Source organism: Armigeres subalbatus, chromosome 1, assembly GCF_024139115.2.
Source record: "Armigeres subalbatus isolate Guangzhou_Male chromosome 1, GZ_Asu_2, whole genome shotgun sequence".
In the NCBI taxonomy this organism is placed as follows: Eukaryota; Metazoa; Arthropoda; class Insecta; order Diptera; family Culicidae; genus Armigeres; species Armigeres subalbatus.
In genome coordinates this window covers 118,965,793-118,989,999 of record NC_085139.1, presented here as the reverse complement: position 1 = coordinate 118,989,999, position 24,207 = coordinate 118,965,793, and the positions used below count along the sequence as shown (strand labels likewise).

At 37.7% G+C, this 24,207-nt stretch overlaps 1 protein-coding gene across 2 annotated transcripts in view; it reads right to left on the bottom strand.

Annotated features, from left to right (window-relative positions):
• Nucleotides 1–24,207, bottom strand: part of LOC134205047 (adenylosuccinate synthetase) — a 57,424-nt gene that overhangs the window by 5,972 nt on the left and 27,245 nt on the right. For both annotated transcript variants that reach the window (XM_062679926.1, XM_062679927.1), the window contains exons 3-7: nt 11,524–11,803; nt 10,594–10,668; nt 10,046–10,176; nt 9,702–9,856; nt 9,458–9,642 (exon numbers count right to left, since the gene is read on the bottom strand). In XM_062679926.1, coding sequence (XP_062535910.1) covers nt 9,458–9,642; nt 9,702–9,856; nt 10,046–10,176; nt 10,594–10,668; nt 11,524–11,803 — 826 coding nt within the window. The remainder of the gene's footprint in view (nt 1–9,457; nt 9,643–9,701; nt 9,857–10,045; nt 10,177–10,593; nt 10,669–11,523; nt 11,804–24,207) is intronic.

The window sequence follows — 24,207 nt, the reverse complement described above, 5'->3', positions numbered from 1 at the left end:
AAATAGTAGTTCAATATTTTGAAGATGATGGAGTAAGTCGAGCTATGCCTGGTCAAAAGATTATGTATCAGTAAAAAAGATGGAAAGCGTCAAGCAATCCAAAACGATTAATGATGACGACTTTGAAAGAAGCGTACACACGCTTCAAGGAAATTCACGATAATATTAAAATAGGGTTTTCCTCATTTGCAAGCCTTCGGCCAAGGCAATGTAAGCTTCTTTCCAATTCAGGAACACATAATGTGTGTGTGTGCACAACCCATGAGAATATTAATCTTATTTTACATAGTTTGAAAAGAATCAATTTAACAAAGGATATTAAAATGTTAACTGGTAGTCTTTTGTGTGAAAATACAACATCAAATTGCTATCTACGATCTTGTTCGGATTGTCCAGATTCTTCATCATTGGAAAATACTTTATTCGCTGAGTTTGAAGAAAAATATATTGATCAGTTATCATTTGAGCAATGGGTGACCACGGATAGGTGTGACATAGAAACTATTGTAAAACCTGTAGATGAGTTTGTGTCATATTTTGCTTGAAATTAGAAAGTTTAATCCCTCACGATTTCATTAAAACAGAATAATCCAGCTTTTTAAAAAATACGAAAAATACATTACAAAATGGTGAATTTTTAGTCATTTGTGATTTTTCTGAAAATTACAGCTTTGTATTGCAAGATGAAGTGCAGTCCCATCACTGGAACGTACAACAAGCTACAATTCATCCATTCGTTATTTATTTTAATGGAAGTACGCAAATTGAACACTTAAGTTTTATTATAATTTCCGAAGATTTAAGACACGATTCAGTATCCGTAAACTTGTTCATTGAAAAATGATTAACTTTTTACGCGTTGATAAGCATAAAGAAGTCAAAAGATATATTTCATGTCTGATGGAGCAGCGTCGCAGTACAAAAATCGTAAGAATTTTTCGAGCCTATGTCAATTTAAATCAATGTACGGAATTGATGCAGAATGGCATTTTTGCTACATCACATGGCAAAGGTCCTTGTGATGCTATTGGAGGAACAATAAAGCGCATGGCCACAAGAGCAAGTTTAGCCAAAGAACGTGAGCATCCAATTAAAACTGCGAAAGAACTTTTGATTGGGCAAATCGTAGAAAAGAAAAAGATTTAACCAAATTATCATTTTGTTTTACTACTACTGAAGAGTACGAAATAAAGGCTTCAGAGCTCAGCGAGCAATTTAATAACGCGAAAACGATCCAAGGAACCCAAAAATTTCACTGTTTCATTCCATTGTCGGAAAATAAAATTAAAGCAAAACTATACACAAACTGTGCTGATAATAATTCAAAAGTGTTCGATATTTTAAAAAAATTGAATAAAAACAAATAAAAAATAAGTATTAATAAACTGTTTTCATGATATCATAACCCATACCAAAATTCAAACCCAAAACTCTTAGAGTTTCTGTTTCTATAACAACATTGTGTAACTGCCACATTTAATTTAATACTTAGGATAATATTAATTCATTTTTATTTATTTATACATATAATATTTATACATATAATATACATAATATCGATGAATACATAAATATGGAATATCATACAAACAACTTGTTTAACTCACGCAAGGCCCTTAACAATAAAATCAGCATCAAACTGCGATTCTTGAAAAAAAAAAAATACACGGAAATTTTTTTGTTTACTATATGTGAAAATTGTGAAATGTTTGAAATGTCATAACTTTTTGTTTATTAGTTTACCATCACCAAATTTTTATGGTAGATAGCTAATATAATGGACCGTTTTCCCTAAAAATTACGTTCGAAAAAGATAGGGTTTTGAGATATTTGAGTTTTTGTGACAAAATGATATTTTTAAAGGCAAAAAATTTTTTTTTACTGTGCACATTTTCTTAAGAATCACCATTTAGTTGTCTAACTTTGCTGAAAAATCATAACAATCGAACATTCCGTTTTTGCTGTGCAGCTTTTTAAATATTTTTGAACCATTTTCACATACACCCTTTTGAAAAGTTAGTCGTGACTCAATATGAAGATTTGATATCGAAAAATGACGATTTAGATGAAATTGAAAAACTGTGCAAAGTTTCAACTCAATAGAAAATCATGAATTAAAAATTTTCTTAAATTTTGATGCTGTTGCTTGGAATCGCTCAGATATGATATACCGTGCACGCACCCAACTTTGCGCAGCTCCTAACTTTGCGCATTTTGCGGTTATTTTTGTAATAGAATGCGTTTAAATTGAATTTCGATAGATAATTATAACTTGTCAGCACAATATTAATGTTATCATAACAGTGCATGCATTTTTTCGCTGTTAAATGACACATTTTTCATTTTAATACTCGAAACTTGTACTGAAAACAGTGAAAATGACCAAAATGGCGTGTTCTTAGCACGAATGACAAGTGACGGTCTAACCGAAAAACTGTATTTTTTGTAAATTTTTACATTCGCTGACAACTGATTACACATGGACCCAATAATTATAATATTGTTGAAGCCATCTCATGAGAATGTGGTCTGTTATTTACAATTTTTTGTTAAAATATATGATGCGCAATGTTAGGAACAATTTTTCAATACAGTGTACCTAATTTTGCGCACAACTCGTATTTCTTCGATATTTTCAACATTTATGATATACCTCGTCGGAATAGGGTTTACGCAAAAAAGAACTTTTGTTTGCTGTGGCCAATGTACATAAATGAGGCTGTACATACACCAACAGACGTGAAAACATACTAAGTATGTCGAATCATAAGAAAATAATGCTGGGCATCCTCATATTCTCAAACTTGCTCAAATATGCCTACAAATGGAATGAACATGAATTGTAATAGCTGTATTAGCTGAAAAAATAAAATTTAGATGAAAAATTGTATGATAGACGCTTGCTTCGTGTTAGAAATTTTCTAAGTTATGTGCGCAAAGTTAGGCATATAATAAGGGGTCTGCTTTGAAGTTCAATTTACTATTTATTTTAAATTTTTGTACCAAATTTAGTTCTCAAACAATAATATGATAATAATACTACAGCATGAAAACTATTTCAGGCAAATAGCTACTTTCTGTATGTTGTACAAATTGATTCAATTTTGCATTTCCTTAACTGCGCAAAGTATGGTGCGTGCACGGTATTTGTACAAAATTGTGTAATACTAATTCTCGTTCAATAATAATTGAAAGAATAACTTATTTATATGAAAAAAATATTGAGCGAATACTATCTAATGAAATCATCTTTCTTGTACTGGGTTCAAAAATGTACTAGCCAACACAAAGCCTTTAAAAGTCTTGTGTATGAGGAGACTCGATATTACTGAACAGATCCCAGTTTTTGCCTTATGCCGACAAATGTGTGTATTCTAAGAAGGTGACAAGCGCGGTGTCATCATCATCAATAGACATAGCCCGCTGTCATCATTGAAACGCTTTATAAGAAAAAAAAATAGCCCGGGACATCCTGACTACGACCTGGCGATGGGCTAAACCTGGCTAAACAATAGGATGTTAATAGCCTGAAGATGGCAAAACCCAGTTTTTGCTTCATACCGAGATGACGCGCGCATGTGAGGAACGCCAATCCACATAATTTTCAAAATAGCGGACAAATGCGTGCATTTTAAGAAGGCTGAACCCAATTCAGCTTAGCTTAGCTTAGACCTATTTACTTTAAGGACATAGTTGGGAGAGTACCACGATGGCAGTCAATATGGCACCGGACCTTCCACGGGTCAATACCGCACCTCCTGCACTCCTTTCCCACAACATTCGAATGCATCGAACAGCACTGAACAAAAGTTTGATATTCAAATTACTAACCTGCTCACAGCATATTTATTTACTTCCCGTGATAATGAACATGTTTCTTCAAAGAATCCTATGCATTTCGGCACGAATTATAGCATAAATCAGAAGGTTCGTACGAGACGAGCCAGCCTCGGGCTGAAAGTCTCGATAATAAAGACAAAAAAAAAAGGAATGTTCGTGCCAATTTAATAGCCGTTCGCGATTTGGTGGGCTTATAACTGCACTTCACTCCCAGTAAACCACATATCGTATAACAAAGAGCAAATAAAGTCAAATATTTTTCAATTGTTTTGGTGTATGAACGTGTCATTTTATCAACGGATCAATCCACTTTGCAATTACGGCGCCTTTCATAGCAGCAACATAATGATTTCATTAAATTGAAAATTTGAAAAACATGAATGGAACACTGCTGGGAACAGGCTTGTAAAATGTCATCTGCATGTCATTTGGCTAATTTGTCCATAACTTTCTTTCGAAGCAAAATTTACTCCATAATTTTAGATGTACTCATAACGCTCGAGTAGGGCTATTTTTTTGTCCAAGGGTACATTGCTCTAAATATAACATCTGAGGCTGGAGAGTGAAAACTCTCCAAAATGTCACGTGTCATTTGACATAATGTCATTTGAATGACATTTTGCCTCCCACGCCCCAGATAACATATTTACAGCAATGTCTTGTTAGACAAAGTTGTAGGCACATTTATCCGCTATAAGTTCGTCATACATCATGAATCGATAGCTACCGTCTGAAAAAAGTTCTGGGAAAATTATTCAAACGAATGCAAATGACATTTTACAACACTGGCTGGGAAAACTAGCGAGTTTGTTCTATTTTGCTCCAGATTCAAACTAGAATAGTGGTCGAAAATTTAGAATTAAATTGAATCACTCCTGATTTCACTCTAAGGACAAGCATCTTGAACCCAAAACAAAATTCACTCGCGTTTTCAAGGGCACACCACTCAATATGAAAGCATCACACAACTGTCATTTTCATTATTCCACGCATGCTGCGATGCAGCAAAGCTGAAATAAAAAAAAAACAAAGGTTGTCCGCTGCCTCCGTATTGAGTGGTGTGTCTTTGAAAACGCGAGTGAATTTTGTTTTGGATTCTGTGATGATTGTCCTTAAGTCATAATCAACGTTGGCTGTCTTGCCCCATATGGAGATCTAATCCCACTTTCCTTCTTCTCCTTCATTTGCATTACATCCCCCACTGGGACATTGCCGCCTCGTAGCTTAGTGTTCATTAAGCACTTCCACAGTTATTAACTGCCAGGTTTCTAAGCCATGGTACCATTTTTGCATTCGTATATCATGAGGCTAACACGATGATACTTTTATGCCCAGAGAAGTCGAGACAATTTCCAATCCGAAAATTGTCTAGACCGGCACCGGGAATCGAACCCAGTCACCCTCAGCATGGTCTTGCTTTGTAGCCGGGCATCTTATCCCACTTTCCCCTACCCTAATTTTGCGCACTTAAGATCTGACAAAATTAAAATGTTTTTGCTACTGCATCACGTAGTAGAATAATTCTGAGTTCTCAAAAAAAAAATTACTTGCAAATTTTGCTGCTATATAAAAACAAATCTGAGACCATTGTATGTTTCTTATTTCGCGCATGAAAATAGGATGGTTCCTTATTTCGCGCAAAAGTGGTCCTAATTTCGCTCATGTTTGGAATTGAATATCGTTATTGGTTTGATGAAATATAATCAATTGACCAATAGAAGCATGCATCCATTGTTCAAAATATGCAGATACCGGCATCAAACAGTCGTCACTGACGACTCGTCAGTACCCATTTTTTACCTCGTTTTTCAATTGTCCCTACCGTTTCTAATCGTCTTAAATCCTTACAAGCAAGTGTAAAATAACTATCATTCTATAAGTCGTGGTCAGCTATAGGATTCACTTTTCGGTGGCAAAATAAAGCTTCATCGCACCTATTCCCTCTCTGTTAATAAAATTTATCGAGAATGAAGCCATTATTAGATAGTTTGTATACCATAGTTGTCTTGTCTGGTATTTTATATTATGACTCTTTAATTTGAGACATACCAAAATAAGAGATGGGCCACGCTCCTAGTTTTGAAAAAACTTCTACTCAGTGAATCCTATTAAGGGGATGACGTCCACTACTTTTTGAGATTTCTAGACCCCCCTATATGTAGTGTCACAAAATCTTAGACCCAAAACATGTGTTGAATGACCCCTAATGTCAATTTCCTATTAATGTCGATAACACTATATATACCTATCTAGCTAGATTTAAGCGTAGCTACGACTCACAAAAAAGGAGGAGATCTCACTTTATTATTACTGAGGTCCAGGCAGTGAGATGCATTACTATTCCAAGCTCCAAGATACGATGTCCGTTGGTTCACATGCACATCCGTAAAATCAGTGCGTCAATGCCAAATTGTGACGAGGCATTGAACAAAAATAGTCAACATGTGATACCACCACGACAGGATACTTGGAAAGGTTTTAGACAATACTAGCTTTATGTACCCGGCCTTGCTCGGAATTGCCAGTTTGGTTTTCAGTTTTTTTCACAATCAGAAAAAGATAGAACCAATTGGTCAACAGGGTAATTGTTTTCACTTATTGATACTTCAAGATTTGATTAAAATAAGACATTGACTGATCTTGAAGAAGGGATCGTTGTTTTGAATAGCCTTATTCCGGGCAAACGTCAATTGCTAAAGAAGGAAAAACATCCACAAATGCTTTATTCATTCATTATTTATATTTTTAAAGAAGGGATCACACCCACCATTGCCTTATTCCGGGCAAATGCCTACTTTTAAAAAGCAATCATATCCACCATCCAGAAGGAAAAACATTAATCATTGCTTTTCAATGGGCAAACCATGATTCCGATGAAGTGTAAAAATAATCTTTGCTTTATACCCAGCAAATGCATGCTTTCTATGCAAGATTTTTTTTGATGCTGTTCATAATTCATGTCGAATGACCTTAGGCCAAATAGTGTTATGTTACTGGACTGCTTCGTTTAGAGATTTGTCATTTTCAGGGAAATGTCATATTCTGGGATATGTGTATCGGTAAGAATCACTTTTGGAAAATATCATTTTCATCATTTTTGGGGAAATGTTATTACCGGGAAAATGTTATTGTCAAGGATTTGCTTTTTTTGAGGAATTCGGGAAATTTGTTTTCGGAGCATTGTACAATTTAAAAAAAACCTCGAATGAACTAAATAAAAAGGGATTTTTATTTAAGTCGTTTTCTAAACAAAGTCCAAAGTCCCTCCCAGCCTCTCTATAATAGTTTCCTTTGGGTAGAGAATACGTTTTTACAAATTTGGTTTAAATTGACCCATGCGATAAAAAGATATACTAAACTGTTCGTTTGATAAATATCCTCTCTCTCATTCAGCTATGAAACTCCTACCCAGTCTGATATAGATCTTCCTTAAACAGAGAATACGGTTTCCAAATTTGGTGGACATCGGTAAATGGGTTCAAAAGTTATGCTGAATTGATCGATAACTAAACAATACCCTCTCTCACACCCTCCCCCTTTTCAAATGACCTACCCACATTCACTAAAATTGTTTCCTTAGGACAGACAATATTTGATACGGTTCAAATCAATCATTGGGTTCAAGACTTACATTGAGTTGATCGATTGCTGAAAAATGCACCTAGCCCCATACCCTCCCTTTTTCAAAGAGCATCCCTAACCTAACTATCGTCGTGTCCCTAATATCAAGATTGTGTGTTCCAAACTTGGTTGAAAATGGCCAAGGGGTTCAAAAGCTACACTGAATTGATCAATAACTATGCAATACCCCTCCCCCACCACAACTTGTCCAAAGAGTATGCTTAACTACTCTATAGTCGTCCCCTAAAGATAAAGAAAGTGTGTTCCAAATTTGGTTGAAATCGGCCAAGGGGTTCAGGAGGTATACTGAGTTGATCGATAACTAAGAAATACCCCTTTCCCCACACCCTCCCCTTTTTCCAAAAAGCATCTCTAACCCCCCTATCATCGTCTCCTTAAGATAAAGAATGTGTGTTCCAAATTTGGTTGAAATCGGCCAAGGGGTTCGAAAGGTACACTGAGTTGATCAATAACTAAGCAATACCCCTCCCCCCATACCCTCCCACTTTTCCAAAAAAACATCCCTAGCCCCCCTATCGTCGCCTCCTTAAGATGAAGAACGTGTGTTTCAAATTTGGTTGAAATCAGCCAAGGGATTTAAAAGGTACACTGAGTTGATCAATAACTAAGCTATACCCTCCCACCTACCCTCCCCCTTTCACCAACATACATCTCTAACCCCCCTATCATCGTCTTCTTAAGATAAAAAATATAAGTTCCAAATTTGGTTGAAATCGGCCAAGGGGTTCAAAAGGTACACTGAGTTGATCAATAACTAAGCAATACCCCTCCCCCCCATACCCTCCCCCTTTCCAAAAGAGCATCCCTGATCCTCCTAACGTCATCTCCCAAAGATTAAGAATGTGCGTTCCAAATTTGGTTGAAATCGGCCAAGGGGTTTAGAAGGTACACTGAGTTGAACGATAACTAAGCAATACCCCTCCCCCCACACCCTCCCCTTTTTTCCAAAAAGCATCCCTAACCTAACCCCCCTATCATCGTCTCCTTAAGATGAAGAATGTGTGTTCCAAATTAGGTTGAAATCTGCCAAGGGGTTCCAAAGATACACTGAGTTGATCGATAACTAAGCAATACCCCTCCCTCCATACCCTCCCCCTTTTCCTCAACCCCCCTATCGTCGTCTCCTTAAGATAAAGAATGTGTGTTCCAAATTTGGTTGAAATCGGTCAATGGGTTCAGAAGTTATGCTGGAACATACATACAAACATACTTACAAACATACAAACATTGAGTTTTATATATATAGAAGATAATACCTCCCTTCTTCTTTCATAGACAACCGTCCATATAAATTCTGAAAATAGGGAAAGACCTTGCATACTTACCAGCCCCCCGTCTAAACTATCCACGTGGATTGTAAATGATCCTAAAAACATGATATATTTTATGAACGGTCCTCAGGACACAGTCCGTAGTGCTATGTGTCTTTTTGTGTGATTGTTATAACTTATATCTCTTTTCTTTAGTGTGACAAATATGCGTCCATTTGTTCGAATGTGACAAATTGACTTCACATTTTTTTTCGAGTTTTCTACACTCCAAATAATCTAAATGTTGTTTCCACATCAAAACCTCAAAAATGTTAAAATGTAGCATATGACATATATGCGTCCAACGTATTATACTCGTATAATACGAGTAAGAAGAAAAAACATTACCATTTTTATTTGTCATAAGACGAGTTTGTACCATTCCATTTAATTCCACTACTTTATTGTACCTTTGACAGATATGTATTTCGACCTCAACAGTAAAGGGTAAAGGCATCTTCAGTGTCTCAGTGACTCGACTACGTCACTTCAAGTACAAGACACTGAAGACGTCTTGTTTACATACAATTGAATGTGATGAGGAAGGTAAACGCGGCTCTGGTATAACAGTTCAGAACAACCGCGAAACAGTACAGACCACAAAATGATATACCTCAAAATGCCATTGTATAACTTTACTGTTACAGTATAACCCATAAACTCACCTCACAGCCACCTTAATTTCCTTAAGGGTATCCAAAATGTCCAGTTTCGTGAGACAAATCGAGGTGTATCCATTCACCATGCCCGTATATCGTAGCAGTGCCAAATCTAACCAGCCACATCGACGTACTCGCTTTGTTGTGACTCCAATCTCGCCGCCACGCTGCTGCAGTAACGATCCAATTTCCTACAATAATAAATAAATACCTATGGAATGCGTTTATTATAATGAAATGTGACTCTCACATCGTGTAGCTCTGTCGGGAACGGTCCATCTCCGACACGCGTAGTATAGGCTTTAACTACACCGATAACTTCTCCAATGGTTTGCGGAGGCAAACCCAACCCAGTAAGTACTCCGCCGATACTGCAATTGCTGCTTGTTACATATGGATAGGTGCCTGATAAAAGTAAGTAGAAAATCGTTAAATAAGAAAATTCCGAGCGGTTCACAGTGATCCAAAATGGATTTAGGATGAGCAATGTATGTCCACATATACGACCGTAATCGGACATAAGTATTCAATCAATACTGTTCCTTCCATTTCAGATCACTGCGTTTCAGCAATGTGAAAACTAAGTAAAACTACCAAAGTCAATGTCCAGCATAGCGGCATTGGCACCCTCCACTAGGACACTTTTGCCCTCTTTGAGCGATCCGTGCACCATCGAAACGGTATCGCGTACCATTGGTCGTAACCGTTCGGCATAGTCGCGGTATCTGTGAAAGAAGCGTTTCGGAACGACCAATTAGTTCGTGCCACTGGGATGGTCACACACAGAGATTGATGATGGTCACACGACTGACTGTCGTCGTCGTCTGAGACTGACTGGAGAGAAGAATGAAACTCACAGGAGCACCGTCGATTTTTTCTTTTATTTAGTAATCAAGCGATCTTATTTTTTCTTTTCGCTCGACAATCAGGTGCTCCTTTTTGAATATTGACTAATTGCTACCTCAGATTCAGTCAACTCGGGACCGAATCGATTGCTTTTTAGAACCTAGAAATACAAATATCAAACAAAGAGAAACCAACTGTCGGTTTTGAAAGAAGCTTAACTTTTTGGGATTGGAGAGAAATGAAAACTCTGCGGAATTTTATATAAAGAATACTGGAAATTATAAGATGCTGCTTACCTTGCGAGTTCGGATGCCACATCGACCTCAAAATTGGGGAATAGCCTCTTGTACATGTTAACTAGTGATTCAAACCTGTGGAAAAAATTCGAATAAAAAATTGATAGGGGAACTGTACCAGTTTTGGCCATGTTCCTAATTTGGCCAGTTTCTCGCATATCTCCAAAAATGAAGCAATTTTCGAGGGTTTTATTAGCTGTAGCAGAAGATATATCCCTTACTATTCTTCGCTGCGGAAAATAATCGATAGTTTTTGTAAAATATGCATTTTTCAGGGTTGGCCAAATTAGGCACTACGGTGGCCAAAACCGGTACACTTCCCCTAGTACTTTTATAACAGTGTTAAATTGCTTTTTATAATTAAAAGGTTTTCAATGATAATTTGTTCTACATTTGCAGCGTTCAACCGAATCGTTACTTCTAATCCAAAACGACAAATCATCTCGTCTCGGGCGTAGAACAGTGAACAGAACAGTTGTCTTGAGGCAATCTCAAATAAAAAATATGTTCAACTGCATTACAAGGGCTTATCTTCTTCTTCTTCTGCATTGGCATTACATCCCCCACTGGGACATTGCCGGCTCGCAGCTTAGTGTTCATAGAGCACTTCCACAGTTAGGCGAGGTTTCTAAGCCAAGTACCATTTCTGCATTCGTATATCATGAAGCTAACACGACGATACTTGTATGCCCAGGGAAGTCCAATTCGAAAATTATCTAGACTGGCACCGGGAATCAAACCCAGCCACCCTCAGCATGGTCTTGCTTTGTAGCCGCGCATCTTACCTCAAGGCTAAGGAGGGCGCCATAAGGGCTTATATATTTTGAGAATTACAGCGATTAACCTCATTATTAGTCTAGTAAAAATCACTTTTTATATGCCACTAACTAACTCTGCTACACAAAGAACATATTTAATCCTTATACTTACTTTTCGCTGAACACCTTAAAATCGCCCAACAGGTCCGACACTCGAATGCCGTTGCGCGTAGCTTTGCTCGAATAGCATGGACCGATACCCTTCTTGGTGGTTCCCAGTGATTTGCCTCCCTTCTCGGCTTCCTGCAAGCCGTCGACATGCTGATGCAGATCAAACACCAAATGGGCTCGATTCGAAATAACCAGTCGGGGTTCCCAGTCCTTCAGTCCCTTGGCTTCGTTTTTGGCTAACTCTTCGAACAATCCGGGCAGATGTATAACGACGCCGTTGCCTGAAATACAAAGTAAATAAGAATGGAAAATGATTTAGTGCTTTTAGTGGAATGTCGTCAATCCTGTATTGTAACACAGTAGATTTTTTTTATTTGTTCACGCGATGAATGTCGTGATTCTTGAACTAGAAAAAACAATTATGAGATCTTCAATTTAACGGATTGTGCTCATGTTATTCTTGTTATACTCAACGCATCCCCGGACCGTGGCCAATCTACGTTGTATGACACTAGGCAATACGTTTACACTGCTGGCTTAAATTTTCAACGAGACGTTTGAGGGAAGAGGTGGTAAAATGAACAGTTGGCTAAATTTATATTAAAACACTATTTGGGCGTATGTTAATCATGCACACGTTTTCTTCGAAATAAAATAAGGTACATTAGCTAATATTTTGGTTTTGAGACCGAACGAATAACTATTACTATCCAAAATATCGAACGAGGCCGTAAAAATAGGGTCTGATTGTAATTTTTAACCATTTTTCCGCAAGCTTTAATTCTTAATAAATTCATAATAACATTGATTCAAACCTGTTCTAACCATAGCGGCAAATAGGACAACCTTCTCAAATATTTTGGCGGGTTTAAATAGTAAAATATCTGGTTTGCATAGTTAGAGGAAGAGTTATTTATCACAAGGCACGTATGGAGGTAAAATGAATACTTGTATCAAACTTTCACAAATTTATGATAAAAGTTATGCAATTGTGAAGCGGAAGTTCAAAAAACAAACCATATCAAATAACCAAGATAAAACTTTGAATATGTAAATTCAATTTAAAAATAACTGATATTTCAAAACTTTTTATTATGATGATTTTTCTTCTTTTTATTATATTGATAATTAAAAGCTTTTCAAAAGTTTGCCAGATTTTTCAAAAGGCTCTCATAATCTTACTTAGTTATATATACACCTGTGTTCAGTCAGAATAATAGCAGCGGAAGCCGTTTTTCATACAAAATGGTCAACTTTGAAAAGCTGTAACTTTGCACCCCAATGACCGATTGAGCGGAAATTTCGGCAGAGAACTACAAATATAATGAATTTTACACATACTAAGTATCATTTTTTTCGAATGAGGCGTTCAAAAGTTACGCTCTAGGTCAAATTGTTCAAAATAATAGCAGTTTTTGTTTTGGAAATATCATAGGAAAACATTTAATTGGAATGTTATCAATTTGAATTCAGGTGCTGCGAGACACTAAGTTTCAAATTTAAAAAATATAAATTGTTGAATTTGACATTTGAATTGGCCAATATGCTATTTTTTGAACAATTTGACCTAGTGCGTAATTTTTGAACGCGTCATTCAAAAAAATGGCACGGAGTATGAGTAAATTTCATCATATTTGTAGTTCACTACCAAAATTTCAGCTCAATCGGTTATCGGGGTGCAAAGTTACCTGCCTCCAAAAGTATATACCAAAAGATTTGAGAGCTAGAATGAATTATTAACATGTTCAAGGCGTCATAGATGCGGGAACGACATCGCAATAAACGACACGGGACAACTATGCTCCTCACGGCAGTGAAACAATGCACCGAATCGGGGACCTCCTAAACTGTTCTATACAACGCAGAGTTTTTACCCTCTCTTGCGTTATGTGACGCTGAAAATAAGCTCCTAATCATTTGATTCTTGGTATTCTTGTTAAACTCAACGTATCCCCGGGCCGTTGCCAATCTACGTTGTATGACATTAGGCAATACGTTTACACTGCTGGCTTAAATTTTCAACGTGACGATTAATTTATAGAACTCATGAAATCAATGTGAACTCGACTCGTGGAAAACTTATTCCAGGTTATCCGAGGCTTGTGATAGACCCTTTATCACAACGGACCTTTCCATCCACTGACTGGTAGGCTCGAGTGTCCCATCCTCTGCTTCAGACCCATAAGGGGTCCGAAACAGTTCAGTTTCAGGGTAGTAAAATTGTGAGAAAATAGAAGATAGAGGAGGAGAGTATGGAGCGGCTTGTTGACCGCTTCCGGCTCTAGCGACTGCTATGGAACCTTTTTATTAGAGAAATGTTTGTAGAGATAGAAACGGTTGTGTTTATGTTCATAATAGACAGTGTTTAGATGTTTAGACAGTTCGGGATCGCTACGATGGAGTTTATTATAGCTTAGATGATTTATACTTATGGTGAAAGGGAAATGATTCAAATCCGTTTTCTGGTGATTGTCGCTTCTTGTATGTACGTGATAGAGGTACGTGCAGTTTGGGATTAGTGTGATCACGTTGGTTTAAGTTTGGAAACATAAAATAGAAAAGGAGGGAGCAGAAGGGGTGGGGGAACAAATACCTAACCATTTGACGCAGAAAGATTAAAATAATTAAACTGAATTAAAATAAATCAATTAAATTTTACAATTTTGGTCGAACTTGAGTTAAAAATGTGTTCCAAGCGTGCCCACCGAATTAAGTATATTACTGATAATTAAGTAAAGTACTGATAACCTATGCTACTAAATAAAGCTCGTGATTAAAAAATGGAGGTTGGCTCATCAAAATATAATATTATTCTAGATATTCTCTTAAGTATGAAAACTGAATCCTAACTATCCCGAAACTGCTTTCACCATGCTGCCGCCCAGAGCACAGCCGCCTCTGCCACTCATAGGCAATGTCCCTCCCGCCTTGACAGCCTCCAGAAGTATCTACCAAAATATTTGAGAACTAGAATGAATTATTAACATGTCCCGCCATTACATAAAATGATTTGTTCAAGCAAAGGAGTCATAGATGCGGGAACGACATCGCCATAAACGACACGGGACAACCATGCCCCACACGACAGTGCAACATTGCACCGAATCGGGGACCTGCTCACTTTTCTATGAAACGCAGAGTTTTACCCTCTCTTGCGCTATGTGATGTTGAAAATAAGCTCCTAATCATTTGATGGCAAAAATAAAAATAAAATAAAAAAATCAAACAAAATTTAAATATTCTAGCTAAATTTTACTATTTTGGTCGAGCATGGGTCAGCCGCCTGACACCCGCGTTGAAAAATATGTTCCATGCGTGCCCCCACATAAAATAATAACGCGTGCTAATCACTAATGATACTAAAAGATTTAAATGGAATTAGGTATTGTTCCCGCTTATCATTTTAGCACCGCCAGGGGGAACTTGGCCGATACCCACTGCACTTTTCTTTCCCTTAGCACAAACAATTAACCATTATTTGTGATATTTAAACGGAATATTATTGGGAATTCTGAAAAGGCAGACAATCAATGCAGTTAGATTGCCAGGTAATACGTGCACATCGTAGCACTGGTGATGCATCACAATCGTATATATACAGGAGTATATGCACTATATGATGACATTGACCGGAAGATTAGATAAGCATTTCCCCCCAATAAGCTCCTAATCATTTGATGATAAAAAATAAAAATAAAATAGAAACAACAAATTTTGGTCGAGCATGAGTCAGCCGTCTGATACCCGCGATGAAAAATGTGTTCCAATTTTAAAAATTGGCAAACAAAAATTTTCATTCAATTTCTGTGCGATTCGATTCATGACACTGTGATTATCAGCCGAACGCCCTACCAAGTCACCAATGATTACTTTGTCTTAGTATCTCAGGTCTCAGACAAAAATATTTGATGACGATCATTGAAAAGCAATGGAAATGCTTGCCAGCGTGCAAGCAAATATGTTATATTAATATAGTATATTTGGTGCAAGTCTTTATAATAAGGCAATCAAATAAGCAATTTAAAATGTGAATCCACTTCTCAATTTTCTACAATTTTTATTTAATACCCGCTAAAGATTTAATACCGGGCTATACTAAAATGAATGTGTAGCTGCAACTTCCCGACAAATTCAATCCAAAAAAATATCTGGATGTAGATTTCATAGGCCTTTTATCAATGAAAAATGTTGATTTTTGAGTATCTCGAAGGACGAAATCTGTTGAAATACATAGATCTGTTCCGATTGTAAAACAATGTTCTACAAAGTTTTTGAGGATATGTATGGCTTTCATTTAGTTGTTGTTGCAATGAATTTTGTTCATCCCACTCAGAGTTACAATTTTTTAGGGACAAAATCATGCCGAAAACACTAAATCAATTTGAAGCAACCTAAATTTCAACCAATTGAGCTGAAATTTTCACCAGAATTGTGAATACCAACTGACCGGTCGATTTAAAGAAACTTTTTGAAATTTAAACAGATCTAAATATATGCAAACAATGTTTATTTGTCAAGTATACTATTGGAAACACTCCAATACATTCAAAACATTCATGAATTTAGTTTTTGATATCTACCATAGAAGGGAAAGGAAAGAGGAGATCGTAGTAGTCTTTGAAGGTATGCGGACGTTTCAAAATTTTCGGCTGATAGGCTCCAATGGAACATGAAAATGGTACCGTGAAGGCAACGCAGTTCAAGTACGGTACAATTTTCCGAGCGAAGTAACTGGCTGCAGAGATGTCAATCAACCAGTTTCGCGCAATTTCGATCTTCAATAATCGTACGGATATTTTAACGAATCTAACGGGACACCGGTGAGCTCTTTCCGATTTATTACAATTTTATTTTTATTCTTGTTTATTTTACATTTTATTTGTACATACTTACTCGCCATTTTTTCAACTCCTTCATCTATGAAAGCTGTTTCGGTTTAGAACGCTTTCTTAAGTATATGATAGGACTATTACGATATAAAAACATTCGTAAGGACGTGGCCAGCTGTACAGACAATATCGGGTCTACCAGGGGACTGCAGAGGTGGCTTATTCGTCTACCCATTATTCAAGCAATATATCGCGTACAATGTTAATGGAAACACGCACACACACAATATATCGCGTACAATGTTTTTGTTATTATTTCGTTTAATTCATGATAACAACACTTCAGACGTATTGTCGTGCTATTTTTCGACACAAAATTCAATATTTTGTCTTTTTTGTAGTTCAGTACATTCGTAAAGTTTTTCATGATTTTACGATACAAAATCAATATTTATTAGTAAAACTTAAGTAGACCATATTTATTAGGACAAAAACGGCCGCACAATGGAAAGTTGACGAGTTTGAAATGCAACCATGCGATAATCAGAAGTTAAACTGAAGCAACACAAATCTAGCCGGATTTAATTGTAGATGATACCTGCATTTGGTGAGGATGTTCCTTAATGTTATGTACTAATGACTATTACTTAAAATATTACTGATTTTACTGTAAATGTAAATGTCATATGATGGGGTTGGGAGGGTGCATCAGGGCATCAATGAAGTTACAACTGGACAATGAAGTGGTAGCCAATCGGAGTCAAGGAAGGAAAGTATTAGTCGTTCGCGGCTATTACTTTTATCTTCAACAGGTGTTAACTAGTTGACGCGCCCTTCTTCAAACAAACCATCTCGTGGAAAGCTTGACAAGTATTGCAAATTTCATTATTCTTTTTGTTGGATCATTCTGCTGGAAGGAGATTCTCATCTTCCCGTGGGTTTCGTGTAAGTGTCTCTGCTTACAGGTCCACCACCCCCATTTTTGGCCCTTCATACAGCAATATGTTGAATTCAAAATCATATTGAAATTTGACCTTACTGTCAAGTGGAACCACATGCAGAGCAAAACTCTGGCCAGGATAATGGCTAACTACATGCATACATACATACAATTGCTCGCTTAATTTCCTCAAATGCGAATTTCTGTTTTTCACTCCAATTTCTTCCCACTTCTCAACAGAATGCGCAGTGGTTCAGATTTGGTAGCTAAGTGAGGTATAAATCTTCACACGTACATTACCAACCCAAGAAAACTTCTCAGTTCCGCCGCATTTGCTGGCTCACGGAATTGCTGGATTGCTAATACGCGACTCTTCATCGGTTTAATTCCCTCAGGTGACAACTCATGACCAAGGAAATTGAGCTTGCTAGCATTGAACAAACATTTTTCCAGATTCAATAGAACTCCATACTCTCAAGCGATTCATTAATGCTTCTAGACGTTTATCGTGTTCTTCTTGCGTCGAGCCAAAAATCAAAATATCATCTAGGTAGACAACTACACCTTCCAAGCCGGCGATCATTGTGTCCATTACTTTTTGAAAAAGTTCCGGAGCACAACAAATTCCGAACATAACCCGTTTGTATGTGAGAAAGTTTAAGGAATTCAAAAGTAATTTACAGTATCATCCCGATTTTAGCAACACCCGTTTTTGTCTACCCCCGATTTTGGCAACACCCGTTTTTGGCAACATTTTCTTCCCGATTTTGGCAACAACCTCGAGAATATTGTTTTATTACTTTTTAGAGCTAAAACCTTTTTATTAATATGTAGTAGGATAAACAAAACCAAAAGTGAATGTCATTAAGGTTCATATGAGTAGGGACACGGCAGGTATTTTCGTCTGTTCGTCATAGTCTCGAAAATCAACAAAAGAGACGCTTTTTTGTAAAACTCTTACGTATCAAATCGTAAGCTCAGGAGAAACGTTCTGCTATAATGGAGTTCTAGCAAATGTACGTTGCTTTCGTTGGTTTTAGCCCCTACGACGGAAATACCTGCCGTGTCCCTATTATGGGCTCTGTACGAATACTGGGCACTTTCACTGAATTAATGAACTACCACTCGTATTCCCACTCATTGCAAACAATGTCTATTGAAACTTTTCTGCTCTTTTTATTCACGTTTTCCATATCCCTGTTCACACTACCCTAATCTAACCAGCCCACCGTAGAATGTCGTATTTTTTGGCATCTCACTGATTTTGTCGTCGATAAGCTGACTCACACCATTGTACATAGTAGAACACCTATTAAGCGAAGCCCGCAGTTTACATCACAAAACAACCGATACTGCATGAGTGATCCAGGAACAAGCAATCCCAGTAGGTTTAATTGCTAGTGATTGTCACATTCGATTTTCTAAATGCGCTGTTTAGTCATCAAGTCGTTTTGCTCATTTCACGCCGAGAAACTGTCATTTTATCATTTTATCCGTCTTTCTGGTGAATTCCCATAAAGAAAATAAGCAAAAATTTTATTTCAAAGAATCTTACTGTTAAAAATTTGTCTAGCGATTAATATCAGAACACTGTTGGCTTTTCCATTTTCCTGATGTGCCAATTGCATAACGAGCCTTTTGATTCCAGCATGTTTGCCAACAGTTCAACAGTAATGGTAAGAGTTTGGTAACATGCAACCCAACCGTAAAGCTCTCGAGCAGGCATTGACGTACGTCGGATCATGAGAAAAAACGGGTTAATCTAAACCTACTTGATGCTCTGCCGTGGGACAAGTTATGAGCTTCCTAAGATCTTTGAAATTGAACGTTCGATGATTCACCGTTTAATGATCTTCAACGCTCACGAATGGAAGCCGAGTGAGTGAAGCGAATCACTTGGTAACACAACAATGAGCGTCGTTCCGGTGCGCTGATAGCAGAAGCCATTCAAGCATTCTAAAAATGAAGACCTCTATGAGTCTGTAACTCTAGTACACTGAATGGGAGGCGTTGATACTTTCTCTCGACTATCTTATCGTTGCTTACATAGATACCTCACCACGGCTTGGCATGTTAGACGGTGTTGCTAATTGTTCATCACAGCAACGATCGCCCTTACTCGTTGTTTGGCATCTATCTGAGTGAGGCAGTTCACTCATTGGCTATGGATGTAGCATAGATTGCAAAAAGATCAATGCTCACAATGCTCACTCACACTTCCAATGCCTGCTCTCGAGTATTCTGTTTGTGATGGCGAAGTATCAGAAGTAGCTCCTGTGAAGTTCCCATGAGATCGCTGGTGTAATTCTAGCTGCTTCGAAAGACGAGTAATGCGTCACATGTGGTTTTATTATTATTTATTCAGCCTAAGGCCGGAGTGGCCTCTACGGTACATAACAGTCGTCTCCGTCCACTGCTGTATGTTACCAGTCACGCAGTCTACGGAGGGTCCGTAAATCGTCTTCCACCTGATCGATCCACCTTGATCGCTGCACACCTCGCCTTCTTGTGCCTGTCGGATCGTTGTAGAGAACCATTTTAACTCCAAGTGCGCGTTAGTCCTCCACAAGCATAGTCCAGAACTAGTACATACGCTTTCCTGCCACGTTGCGTCTCCGAATTTGTCTGCTGATATCGTTTTCGGAGGTTAAGTGAGCCCAAGTACACGAATTCTTCAATCACCTTGATTTTGTCGAATAGCCGATGTCTTCTTTTGAGCCTATTTCGTCTTCAACGTCTTAATCACTAGTCCGATCTACTTTGCTTCCCTCTTTAGTCTGATGTAGGATTCATCCATCTTCCATCAAGTTATAATAATGAAAGTAGTACAAGTAGGTTGACTACTATAGAGTGTCAGAGGTAGCATGCCGCAAATGGTCCTCCAGCTTCCACTTGGCAACACTATCACTCGTAGTGCGAGGTGCACATAGTGCTCATGGATCAATCATTGCCGCCTGAAATATTCCTGGGTTGAGTGCTAGGAGACCGACTAGTGCAAAGAGGTTTGGTGTTAGTGAGTCGAGTGTAGTTAACATATACTCACACACTCACTAATGTGCAGAATGCAGTTTTCCGTTACATTTTCTAAACCAATGGAATGTCTTATGCCTTGCGTTCATTTTTTCCATAATGTCAGCAAAAATTGTGCACAGAACTTTAACACCGACCACAAGAAGTTAGCCTCCATCAAAATCCATTTTATAAGAATCCGAAATTTGTAGCACATTTAGTCGTCTTGTATCCGTCGAATGGCTATTTGATTTATATAGTGAATTATGATAAAAACAAGCATTTCGGTGGACTAAAATTTATATGAGATGTCAGATTCAAGTCAGCACTTCAATGGATTACTATATAAAAGTTTTTTTATCACTACATTTTTTTGTAAGGACATGGCCGACGCTTCAATCATGCAAACAAAAACATTAAAATCCGGTCGTGTTGCCAAAATCGGGAAGGGACTGTATTTATTAATCTCACTTTGTTTCAAATTGATCTACAGTTACCTGAACAGACCATACTTGGTAATGGAGGTAGTAATTTCTCTCGACTTTTCTGAAAGTTCAAGTTGATGGTACGCTTCCTTAATGTCCAACTTGGTGAACTTCTTGACATTGCCTAAACCTCCTAAAATTTCATCAATTAACGGCAACGGATGTGACTCGCGGAGAATAGCCTGATTAGCACGTCTCATATCTACACAGATTCGCACTTCCCCAGAACTTTTCAATATTGGTACCATCGGAGAAACCCACGCCGACGGACCATGTACCTTCTCGATTATGTCCAGGTCCAATAACGATTTCAGCTTGTCATAAATGTTCCCTTCTAGTGCAATCGGTGCACGCCTGTATCCTTGTTGCACCGGTTGAATCGATTCGTTGATAGAAATTTCAACGACGATACCTTAATGTCGGATCCAACATTTAGCACTTTTAGTTGTTTCGCTGTCTTGTTTCCTAGTAGATTTCGCTGTCCTTGATTAGCAATGTAGAACTTAGCATCTACCCGCTTTTGACCTACCTCAATGATCGCTGTAAACATTCCCGAAATTTGCATCGGCATGCTGGTGGCATAAGTGACTAATTTTCGGTCCACAGTCTGACTGTATTCTAACACCTTAATGCCCGCGTTATTGATCTTCTTCCATGTTTCCTCCGTGATGATATTTGTATCCGTCCCGGAATCAATAATCATGGAAACTTTAACTCCCCCTACCACAAACTCAAAAATGTTTTTACCCATTGCATACAAAATTTCTTCCGGTGTTTGTTCTGCTTCTCCAATCATTCGAACTCTCTTCGGCTTGAAGTTCACCAAGCTGTTGCTTGAACGTGACGTGAGTAAAATTATCAACTAACTAGCTTATCATCCCTACCGATTCAGATGCAACAGGAGTCCGGTCAATTTCCTTTACCTGCTTTACATCTGCTAATGTAGATCCGAGTATGACAATTTCCTCCAACGACATATCCTTTGCTAAGATTTGACGGCGTAGATCAGAGGATTTGCAACCCTCAACAATTTGTTCGATGATCCTATCATCGCCTTCGCGAATATCGTATCGATCAAATTCGCACCGTTTCGCGTGAGTGCGTTAACGTAGGATAAAATCAGCGAATCTTTCATCCGACTTTTGTATAATTTGTCGAAACAAGTGGCGTTCATAGTTTCGCCAGTGCTTGAAAGATCGTGTTAAAGTGCGCGTCGGTTCGGTTCAAATTACGCGTTTCTCGGTATGCAAGTTTCTAAGCTTACATTGTGTGAAATTTTCTCTTAATTGCGGGACAATCTACGTAATAAATGAAAGTTGATACAGTTCTTGAGTGTGCGTTGGTTCGATCGTATAAGCGCGATCCTTATTATGCAGAAGCCACCGAGCCTGCATTGTATTAGTTTTTCTTTGTCGCGATACCATGAAGGTAAAAGAGTTTTTAAAATAGTGTTCACTTGAAAAGTAGAACGGTCTCGAGGCCACAGATTTTTGTTCTGCTTTGTGCGGTAAGTTATTCAAATAATTAAGTGCGCGATCGGACGTGTTCGAACGGTTTCGAGATCACGGAATTTTTGTTCTACTTAGTGCGGTCAGTAATTGAACTAATTAGTGCGCGATAGTCAAACTACACGTTATACACAGCATGCCGTTTACCAAGACGAACCAAGACGAACCCTGCTACATGCCCTATCCCATATTTTCCAACATCCCAGTGATATCTCGTGGAAGTGCAGATGACTCGTCGGCTTCCGTCAAAGCGAGTATCACGTCAACATTTTCCTACCCATTCCTTAATTGACCTGCATTCGGACACGGCCGGCGCTGGTATTGCTTTATATTGGGTCACCAGTTTTTACACATTGAGGATGATATTAGTCCCAAACATCATCTGTTGGTTCTCTGTGTAATTACAGCTGGCCTTGCAATAACGGAGTAGCAACCGTGGGCGGTCAATCATGCTCATGCTCATGCTCATGCTCTACCATAGAAGGGAAAGGAAATACGCTGAGTGGGAAAGGGAAAGGAAAGACCCTTAGACACTTCAAAATATTGAAGTTTAGAGGTCGGGCAAATGTCGGTAAGGTGATTTTTTGACCATCATAAAAATGATCATAACTTTGACCATTTTCATCCGATTTACAATCTATTGTAATTAATCTCTTCAGTATTAAATTTATGAAAACTTTGTGGAACACCATATTTTTTTAAATCAGCTCCAAATGATGGTAATATGCAGATTTTGATAAAAATTCAGATAATCAGTTATAATCTTTCCAATATCTGATTTGTACAAACTAAAAAAAACTTGTTTCCATGGTTGCAGAAAATTGTTGTTATTAAGCACTTCCGCAGTTCTTAACTACGTGGTTTCTAAGTCAAGTTACCATTTTTGCATTCGTATATCATGAGGCTAACACGATGATACTTGTATTGGAAAGTCGAGAAAATTTCTTAAACCAGATGGAAAATTGAGCCTTCCAATATTACAGCATGGTGTTGTTTTGTATCCGCGCATCTTACCGTAACTGTACTTCAACTCTTCATTATTATCAAAGACATTTTTTGGCATTTCAAAAACTAACTTTTCGTCAATCCATTGTTATTCCCAAAATTGGTGATATAGGTATTAAAAAGTATATAGAAAATGTCAAAAATTGAGTTTGAAAAATTGGTGCTCTAGTGGGCCTTCCCGATCAATGTGTCTTATTACCTTTCAGCCTGTAGCAATGCAATAATGGAAACCATACTCTACAGCCATAACCCCATAACTAACCATCACGCTACTGTTCCGACCATAATGCTTCATTCCGTTGATCGAGACCGAGTTTACAAAACTGTTTGGCACTTGGCTTCATTTGTGTTGCCACTGCTGAAGCATGCTTATTTAATTTAACGTGCAATTAAACGTAATTTAGATTTATAGTCGTGAACAGAAAGCTGCTGACTGGGTGCCTTGTCGCATGCGGGGTGCCGTAGCTGATTATTGCTTGTAAAGCTAACTGACCATGGGTGATGTCGGTGATGAATAAATCGAACTCATGTAGGAGTAAAGGCGTAAATCCTTAGATTTTTTCTCTCTGTTTTAAAGTTTTAACTGTCGTTTTTGCTTTTCAGAAGCTAAACAATCAATAGAAACCTACGTTTTCTGGATTTTTTCATGCAAATAAATTTAAAAAAAACAAGCTGCTAGTGAAAAACAGAACCAGCTAAATATGTCATTTTCATTATCTATAGGAAAAATATTCTAAAACAATTCTAAAGATTAAGCATTAGTACATAAGTTTCAATGTTGCTCAAAAGATCTATCGTTAAGTTTTTAATGTGATGGTAAACACGATGACGAACATTTTTTACGTTGAAGTAAACATTTAAAATACAGCAACAGTAAATTGAATATGGTTACTGCTCCTGGACTTCATC